Here is a 10,772-nt window from a genome sequence, read left to right on the forward strand (position 1 = left end):
TAGAGTCTTTTATTTGCAATATAATGTCATAATCCCAATTAATAACATATCCAACACCTAATCCCCAATATTTTATATTTAATTTGGTTTTCATACTAAAAATTCAAGATAATCAAACGATTACCAAAACTAGCACTATACTTCCAAATTATTGAAAGCTGGCGCCATTTTTTATATATTGGAAAGTGTCACCGAAACCATTGATAGAAATAACGCTTTCTGGGCAGAATTTCAAAAATAGCACTTGTTCGTGAATTTTGCACGAAAATTAATTAAAAATACCAAAATCCAATCTCAACTTCATATCCCACTATAACACATGATAAATTAATTGTTTTATATCATATACACACAATAAATATAAATATTTAAGATTTAATTTACAAAGTCGTTTCATACATCTTTCCCTTCAACACAAATCTTACAATATATATCATCCTTCTTGTTTAATACCTAAGATGCATATCAATAACATTTAATTTTTGCTTAAATTTGTATACAAACAATTATTCATTAATTCTAAAAATTTAATTAACATAAGGAAGGAGATGTAGAAGAAATGAAGAACCAAAACTTGTAAAAACCGGCATCTACTTCTGTCTTTTTCCCTTCGTCCCTTTTCTTTTCTTTGTTTTTTCTTTTATTTTTTCCCTCTTTCTTTTTCTCTTCATGCTTCTCGATTCTTCTCTGCTCTTCTCAATCAAATGGGCCTCATTTCACTTAAATAAATGGGAATCAATGCAATAATTAATATGAGTCCATCAGCTTTGGTATAATTTGTAAATTAGACCCTTATGTTTCCACAATCACCAATTAGTCCCCACGAAATTATTTTTACTTAATTTAAGTCGTCATTGACTCTGAGTTTGACCAATAGAATTTTTGACTTTGACCAATAGAATTTAAGTCCTTATGTTTCCATGATCACTGACTAGTTGAAAATTTTAGGGTATTGTTTGGTGTTTGATCTTTCTGCATTTTGATCTATAGGCTAATGCAAGAGACATTGAAATTTGTATTTGACTTTCAAAGAACAAACTTTTGACTTACAACCAGTGACGAATCTAGAATCTTGAGTCAGCACGGACGATCGTTGATTATCGACTGTCAACCACAATAAAGTATTAAGAGCCCGTTTAATGTGGTTTTTTTTTTTTAACAAAATATACATTTTAAAATAATGATTTCATGGAGAACGTGAGGTCAAAAATAAGAAAAAAGTTTTGAATTTGGGTGTAATATTATTTTATTGAAAAATTTATGGTTAAAAATGAGATAGATAAAAATGTATTTTGAAAAAAAAATAAAAAATAAAACAAGGCTTAAAATTTAAATATAACAATAATTTTGTTCATATTGAACATATATAATTGTGTTATAAGAATAAATCATATATTCACCAAATGACATTGTTGCCAAGTATCATATAATTTAAAGGAAGAACATAATTTTGAATCTTCATAATTTTATTAAACCTAATAAATGTAATATATATTATTTTGTTGAATTAAGTGCCAAAAACAATAGGTGCCACAGTGGTCAGGCTTTCAATAGTTATAGTAGAGGTTCAATGTTTAAATCTCATCAAACTCCTTCCTATTGCATTAATTTTGGTAGTTGTTGTAAACTAAAAAAATTGCACAATGAATTGGGTGTGAAGAGAATCGAAATCGGGCCTTCAAAATGTGAAAACAAGCTCCAACCACTTCAACTACAAGGAGAATTTGGAAAAAATAAAAATTATCAGTAATATAACCTAAAATCTTAATCTACTTTCAGCAAAAAATAAAAATAAAAATGGCTTTCGACGAATCCAGCTAGGGCGGGCCCTAGCTTGCCACTAGCTGGATCCACCACTGCTTACAACAAGACTCTACTAATGAAGGATCAATATATGAATTAAATATATGAACAAAGATCTTGGAATTGCATCAATAAAATCAATGAATTTGTTTATGATATTTGACAATGAGAGGCAAAATAATGATTCAAGACACCCTGGGACGTCCATAGGGGTGCATGGGATGAAAAGGGGTTAAAAAATAAATATTTTATGCAAATTGAGCAACCTTAAATTCGAACTGTCACTCACGTGTAGTTCCTAATCGATGGTCAGTATTTTCTTCATGAATTTTTCTTTCAGGATATTCAATTGAGGTGATTTAAAGTGCGTTGAAAATATAACTCAAAGAGCTATAATTCTTCTTGAATTTCAAATTCGATTGTTTTTTATGTGAAAAATGTGTCGCAACTTGTAGTTGAGAATTTGGAGCAAAATTTGTGTAACACTTTGACACTCTTTTAACTTATAATTGCATTGTATTTATCATATGTGATCTTTTTGGATATTTTTGACTCCTCCAATGACTAGACCACCTTCAATGACTGTACCACCAAATTTTAACTAATTTGATTTTAATTATAATTCCATTACTCCTATTTTGACTTTGATTACAGCTCAATTAAATCCAAATACATTTCAATTAAAATATGATTTTGACTAAGAAAATTATGAATTAAATAATTTGGTATATTTATTTATCTCTTGTAGTGGAAGAGGGAATTAATCTATTAGATGCTTCTGGCTGACGAGAATTCCTGAAAACTTTTATAATACATTGGTCAAAGTCTACATATACTGGCATCTAGAAATTGGGCACTTCTGCAAGTACAGGTCCCTACCAGACTAAGACACTGAGGTGGGGCCTCAGCAAATTTTTTTTTTTTTTTTTAATCACATGGGATCCCGCCTTTACAGTGAGGTGCCTGTGAGGCACCAGTGAAACTTTTTCCTGTATGTAGGGATTAAATCCTAAAAATTTCGCTCCGTACAGGTTCAACAACTTTTCGTGAGTCCTAGAAGAATTGATGAATTTCGTGTAAATAATTTCAATTTTGACTTGCTAAAAAAGAGTTCTTTTATTATAAAGAAAAAGGAATAATAAAGTTATTGATTAATAATGAGAATAAAGTTATAAGAGAAATATCCAACAAATTCATCTATAGAACCATTTTCAATGAAATACCTCTTATAGAACCATTTATCACTAACAAATCAAGATTCTTCCAAGTTCTTTAATTATCATAAATACTGGAGAGGATGAACATATTATCAATAAAATCATCTATGACTTCATTTGTATCATTTTCAATATTTACTTCATCATCAATGTCTACTTTTTTATAATTTTCGATGAGTTTAACATTTCTTATAATTTGGTCGATAGTCAATAGCTAAATCTTCTATCGAAGTTTAAAGAACATTGTCTACTTTTTGTGCTTGTATATTTTTTTTTACCCTAGCATGTAATCAATCCGAGTACTCATGTTACCGACATGCTCACTGTTGATTTTACTTTCCTAAAGCATGACACTACTATGTGTTCAATCATTAAATCCTTCATTTATTAATCAACTTTCTCTTTGTGGAACTCTTTTAAATTACTTGCAGTGAAAATGGAATACAAAGAAAACAATACTTTCATAGACATAAACAATTCAACATCGCCTATTTTTCTTAGTTCCTTTTAAAGTTTTTTAATTATTTACCTTTTGCGACTCACTCGAATAGCTAATAAATATGCCCTTAGTTTATTTACCTTTCTTCACCAAAAAATATGCCCTTAGTTAATTGAAATATAATCAGCATCCCAACTATTTACTAATCTTAATATTTTCCTTCAATTAAGAAGAAATATGCATAGTGTGAAAAAATTACTATTGAAAATAGCAACAAGATAAAGAGAAATCTACAATAACTCACAAATCACAATTTGTTAAAATTAACATATTACTATTCTCAGATCCTTTTGTGCTATGTTGTCACGGTCTAGATGAGAATTGAGAATGTTCATGGGAAAGAATTTTGAGAAGAATTTGCAACTTAGAATGACGATTTTTTTTTTTATCACATTCACGGGTTTATTCTCTCTTTCTTCGAATATTTTGGTGAGGTTGAATGTACGGAGGATTGAAAATAATTTTGAAAGATTGAGAAGAATAATATTGAGAATATCTTTTGGGGTTCAATTTTCTAGGATAAGCATGATTGGGATGAAGTAATTTTTAGGAGAGATAGATCATAATAATGGGAAACTTAAAAATTTATTTCATCTTTCTTATTTATTGGTTATAATCTAATTACAAATTTTGAATACTTTAGTGCATACATCATTTTTCCCTTTTGCTCATTTGTTGGGTATAGTTTTTAAATGGACTATCTTATGTGAGTTGGATAATATTCTTTTGTAGTTCCTTTTTTTCTTCATTACCTTTGTGCCATTTAAATCTTTTAGAAAAAAAATCTTAAAATTTCTCATCACATTAAATGAGGGTGGTGTCCTATAATCATAGGGTCCTTTGCGATCTCACCAGCTTGGCGATCATCACTGCATTCACAAGTCGATCCCCGATTTTTTTTAAATACATTTTTTTCTATCTTCTTTTCAATCACATATTCTTCAATAAAATTATATTATACGCAAACCCAAAACTTTTTTTTAACCACACATTCTTCATTAATTTACTATTTAAAAATGCATTCTTAGAAAATAATTGGCTCAAACATGCCCTAAATATTGTCATTATTATATCGTGCTATAAGGCGTATTAATCACATCATTAAATTAGTCTAATTAGTACTGTTTCAAAATAAGACAAGCCTAAAATGATCCCACTCCTAATTTTGGGATTGCGTAAGCCTATTAATTTGTCGAGTTAAGTTGGAAAACTAACCATGATTAATAAATAATATTAATAGGCAGCGGCCGATGGCCTTATTGATTAAATAATTTATGGAATGTTTACTTTTCATTGTCTTAGTTTATTTTTTATTTCATTTTTTTCTTGTGAAGATACGTTTTTAGTCAACTATGATTCACGCGACTGCAGTTCTAGAATGAATGATTTTTCTATAATTTCTTTAGTTGTTCAAATTTTTTTCATAGTTTTTGTGATTTTAAATATTGTAATGATTGATTAATAAAATTGTGATTTATGAAAAACTAAAAGTGTTTTTTACTTAGAAATAAATTGTTTCTTATTAAAGAGCGAAAACAATTAAATAACGGACATTTCTTTTTAAAGAGCAAAAACAATTAAATATTTTTAGAGTTTTCTTCCAATTGATTTATTCAATGAATGTTAAGATATAGAGAGTGTAAATGACGGACACAATGCATATTTATAATAAATAATTTTAGTTGATATATTCAATACATATTAAGTGAACATGAAGAAAATATGACATTTGTTGGACATTCAATTTAGATCAGAAGAGTAAATGGAATGACTATTCTAACTGATTTCTTCAACTGTTTAAATTATTTTCACAAACTAGTTTTTATTTAATTTGAATCAAAAGTTCATTCTACATAAACAATTTGTGTTAATATTTTTTATATTCTCACATCGTACAATTTTATTTGTATGGTACCTATAAAGCATTTTGAAATGACGTGCAACGCACATTGAACTACGACACGTTATATATAAATGCACCAAAATTTAAGTATACTATTAAAGGTCTCTAATTTTTATTATTTATTACACTAATGTTATTACTTTTTTTTTTCATTACATTATTATCTTTAACATTTCATTAATTAGTCAATCTAATTACTTATGGAACAAATATGTAGTTGTAATTTGTTGGGGGTTTTTTTTCCCCTTATTCCTAAATATGTTGGACAACTAAGTCTTTCCGTTCCTCGTAACAAAAATTTGGTAAAAAAACCCATTATCTAGAGTAATATGTGCTAATTAATGAAAAGTTGAGAAAATAATTGAAGACATAACTATAAAAATAAAAAAAAAAATGTTACGAATCTCTCATACAATTAAAATATAGTGCACATATAAGAAAAATGTGATAACTTTAAAAAATGGAAAATCTAGCGAGACATATATAACCCCCGTAAAAGTTATTATTTTTCACAAAAAGTTTGACATGCTCATATAGGCAACAGTCACCAATTCATAGCTGATCTTATTTGCGACAGATTGAGCAATTTTTGTGACTTCTATTGTCAGCAAATCGACTTGCGATCTTGTAGTTTATGATATGTCCCTGGATACCCAAAAATCGCCATGAACATTGCATGTACATATATTGATGAACAAGATTGTGTGGCACTCGAAAACATACCCAACTGCACATGTGAGACGATATTAATGAAGACAGTTGATGTAGAAAACCATTTTGGGGCCAATTGATAGAAAACCACAAGATATTACACCATTTGTCATTTCCTTATCCATATGGTTGCCAATATAAAATTCTAACCAAAGAAGCTTCTTTCACCTATTTTTTGCCTAAATGTCAATCGTATACTTTTCCATCAACATTCTTACTTTTCATTTTCAAACCAACCCCACCATTGCTGCTTATTTATAACCCTGTGGTCAACTCTCCATACGTACATTCTTTTCATTGCTTCTACTTGTCGTTTGTAGCTCGTGTTTAGTCCTTTCGCATTAAATAGAATTAGACAATATGTGGATATAATTGAACTTTTTTTATTATTATTATTATTATTATTATTATTATTATTATTATTATTATTATTATTTATTCTTTAGTAGTTTCTAGCGCTTCTTAATTGTCTTAAAAAATATTTATATCATCCGTTAGGGATTAGGATAGACCATAATCATAGCTCCCGTTTAGCCCCCATTATTTGTCATTTTAATTTTTAGAATAATGTATTCTTGAAGAATTTGTGGTTAATAAAGAAAAAAGTTTTAGTTTTATGTGTAATATTATTTTATTGAAAAATGTGTAGTTGATTAAAAAAAAGAGAAAAATGAATTAAAATTTTAATGGGAGGGCATAATCCCCAACAACATAAACCTTGGACAACTCCAATAAAACGAATCTAATTACAGCCTGTTTGGAAGTGATTTTTTACTCCAAAAAAATTGATTTCTTGACCGTTATATCACTATTTCAGCTATTATATTTGACTTATTCTCTCACAGATGGACCCCACTTTTCTCTTAACGGTCAAAAAATCAATTCTCAAAATTACTCCCTAACAGGCTCTTGATCTACAACAACAGTAACACTCGGTCACTTTCGAAGACTGAAAGTACCTAGGTTCAAATTGAAATCCCAATTCAATCTAGGTTGTTGTTATTTTCTTCAAATTACAGACAAGATTGGGTTGGTACATATCTTTTAATTATCTTGCTATAATTTTATAGAATATATTAGGCTTGAGTTTAATATTTATCCATCAAGATTAACAAAAATTTGCTTTACTGTCATGCATTTATCCATGTGGTCCATAAATCATTCTGTGGACACTGTTAAGCATGGGAGAAATCATTATGACATATTATGAATTGGAGAATGTAGGCGCCTAAAGACTTGAAACATTTTGAATCTAATCATATGTGCCACTACGGTTCACATCCCGGGGTTCTTTTCTTTTCTCGACCTTTTTATGATATTCAATTTATTAAGCGAGACTTAAAAGATGTTTTTGTTAGGTCTAAAAGTGTACTTGTTGACTCTGTGAACAAAACGAGCTAAATTGTATAATTGTAAAAGTCAGGGGCTTAACTGAACATTGGTGTAAAAGTCAGAGACTTAGGGTGCAATTTGTATAGATGAGGTAAATTAATGTTCAAGTCATTGAAGGAGTCCAAGATGTCCAAGAATATCACACAAGATCATCGGAATGCAATTGGAAGTCTAAATGATATCAAAGAGCTGCACAAAATATGTTCCGAATTTTCAGTTATAACTTTCAATGCATTTTTAATATAGAAATGGTTGGAATTTGGATAAGGCTATTTCTAGAATAATTGTAGATCTTTGAGTTATCTTTCTAACTCAACTTAAATCACCTCAATCGGATATCGGAAGAGAAAGTTATGATAAAAATACTGACAACTACTCACTGTCGCTGGCATTTCGCTCGAGCGAAAAAAACAGAATACCTCTGCTCGATTCTCGCTGGCTCTGGCTCGAGCGACACTCCTATGCGGCAAAAATTCTATTTCACGTTTTTGAAGTGTTTTACTCAGCCCATACTACCTAGACACCTTCAAATATAAATACTCAAACCCTAGGACGAAATTGAAGAGGTTGCTACATTATTCTTTCATTGCAAAAGATATTCATAACATCTTTGAAGAGATCCAAGGTACAATTAATTGGACATTTCATCTACATCAATCTTGTGATCCGACAACCATTGTTTTGAGAAAAAATATTGAATCACATAACTCAAAACACCTTACTTCCTTAATATATTGAGGAAGGGACTCTCTCATTGAAAGATTGAGAGAGGTGGATTGAGGCGCAGTTACAAGCAGAAGAACGAACGATTTTTGGTGTTCCACTTGGTGATACAATCAGCTAAGGACCAGGAGGTTGTAGTGGACAGCAGATTGGGCCGCAGGAGGTAGATCAGGAAGTCTAGTAAGAGGCTAGAAGTATCTACAACAGTAGATCGTGAGACTGGAACATCGGGTCTGATTGGGTACGGAGTTTGGTATAACTTGTACTTGCTGAATTGGTATAGTGGAGGTAACTAGTTTGGTCCCGGAGTTTTACCCACGTTGGGGTTACTCCGTCATCATATGTTTGTTATTTACTGTCTTGCATAATATACAAAATGCAGCATTCTAACATAGATTAATTGACTTCTATGATTAATCACCTAGATAACTAATTAAAGCGACTTGTTGCTTTAGTTAGATTAATTATGCACGTAAGGTCAAATTGGTTAAAGTGAAATCTAGAACGTAAACTTGGTAACGTATAATATTTGAACTTGATATTGTATCACGTTAGTCGAACTTTCTAGCATATCTAAGCGTTCTAGGTCAATTTTTTTTTCAAGTAGTATCAGAGCCTAAAATCGTGTCCTGGCCTTAAATAGTCTAGATGAGTATATCGTTGAATGTGCCACTCCATTTTGATGGGAACAATTATGCGTATTGGAATGTAAGAATGAGGGCATTTTTGAAATCCTTAGATGAGCGTGTTTGGCAGATTATGGTAAATGGTTGGTCAGCCCCTAGTACCACAATAGATGGTGTAGTCACTCTCACCCCTGTCGAAAACTGGTCTAGAGCTCAATTGGATAGCTGTAATTTAAATAGAAAAGCCCTCCATGCTCTATTTATGGCAGTTTCCCCGAGGAGTTTAGGAGAGTGTCCATGTGTGAAGTAGCAAAGGAAGTTTGGGATATTTTAGAAACCACGCATGAGGGAACTTAGACAGTTAAGAGTTCTAAGCTGTAGATGTTAGCCACTAGGTTTGAAGAGATAAGAATGAGAGACGATGAGATGTTTGATGTCTTTTATGCGAGTTTAAACGTAGTAAATTCGTCTTTCAACCTAGGTGAGAAAATCCCTGAACCTAAAATAGTGAGAAAGATTCTTAGATCCTTACATGAGCGTTTTAGGCCTAAAGTCACGGCAATTGAGGAGAGTAAGGACATAGACACTATCAAGATAAAGGAGTTAGTTGGATCCCTCCAGCCCTATGAATTGACCTTAGACAATCCCGCTAAAGAAAAATTCATAGCCTTGAAAACCGCTAGGAATATCTGGATGGAATCTTCTGATTCTGATTCACCCAATGATGAGGAGATGGCCTACATAACTAAAAAATTTTGAAAATTTTTTAGGAATAAGAAAAAGCCTCAAGAGAGACAAAGAGGTAGCCCGAGTAAATCTAGGAAGAAATCCAAATCCGTAAGATGCCATAACTGTCACGGTTTCGGTCATGTGAGGAATGAGTGCCCTAGTGCTAAGAGATTTGAAGAGAAGGTTATGAATACTACTTTCACTAATGACGAGTCTAGCTCGAACAATCAGAGTGAGGAATCTACCCGTGAGGAGAGTAAAAAATATGTGGCCTTCGTTGCAAGGGGTAAAAGTGGATCCGAACAGAGGAGTGATATGGAAGAGGACTTAGATAGTATTGAAGAATCTGATAATGAGAGTGGAAGTGAGCAAGATCTAGAAACAGCCTATGATAGGATGTATGAGGAAAACCTCAAGATCTTAGCCACGAACCAGGTAATGAGCAAGAAAGTGAAGGAGTTTAGGCTAGAGAAGGAACAGTTGGAGGCCAGGGTTAGTGATCTCACCAGTAAGAATGAGATGTCCTCTAGGAGAGTAAGTGAGCTGACTATTGTGAATGAGACCTTAGCTATTCAGGTTAAACACCTTGAGAGTGAGCTAGAGTTGTCTAGGTCTCAGTTACTTGCCTTTTCTAGCAGTTCTGAAAAGCTAGATAATATTCTAGGTATAGGCAAGTTGGCTGGTGATAGGGGAGGTCTAGGTTTGATCTGAATGTTGCTAGTACATCACATACCACCTTTGTTCGTGCTACTGACCAGCCAAATATTGTGACTAACGCCATACCAAATGTTGTGGGAACTTTAGGACCTAGGTCTACCAGACGTCGTAGGACCCATCAGCCTAGGAATAGAAATCAGCGTAAGCATATCATAGGTCCTAGGTTTGCCCCTACATGTTTTCACTGTGGGAAGTTAGGTCACATCCGCCCTAGATGTCATCAGTACCTGAACAATAGGAAAGACTTGAGCATAAAAATGAACAAAAATCAGCTGTCTGTTGGTCAGATTGGATTCCTTGCTGATCAAGTGAATCGTTTAACTCAATTGGTGACACAGCTGTTTGGAAATAATCCCCGTTCTAGACAGGTTTGGGTGAAGAAAAGCGACCTCCCTAATTTGGTTAGAGATCGCGGTGCTCTTAAAAGAAAGAGCATTTATATACCTACTTGA

General features: G+C 32.0%; 1 protein-coding gene across 1 annotated transcript; it reads left to right on the forward strand.

Moving 5' to 3' along the window:
- The first annotated feature begins 8,896 nt into the window (after positions 1 to 8,896).
- Positions 8,897 to 10,772, forward strand: LOC111411473. Its single transcript, XM_023041997.1, has 3 exons — positions 8,897 to 9,078; positions 9,645 to 10,303; positions 10,408 to 10,772. The coding sequence occupies exons 1-3, from the start codon at positions 8,897 to 8,899 to the stop codon at positions 10,770 to 10,772; spliced, it is 1,206 nt and encodes a 401-aa protein (XP_022897765.1).

The sequence above is a fragment of the Olea europaea genome, chromosome 15, assembly GCF_002742605.1.
Source record: "Olea europaea var. sylvestris chromosome 15, O_europaea_v1, whole genome shotgun sequence".
In the NCBI taxonomy this organism is placed as follows: domain Eukaryota; kingdom Viridiplantae; phylum Streptophyta; class Magnoliopsida; order Lamiales; family Oleaceae; genus Olea; species Olea europaea.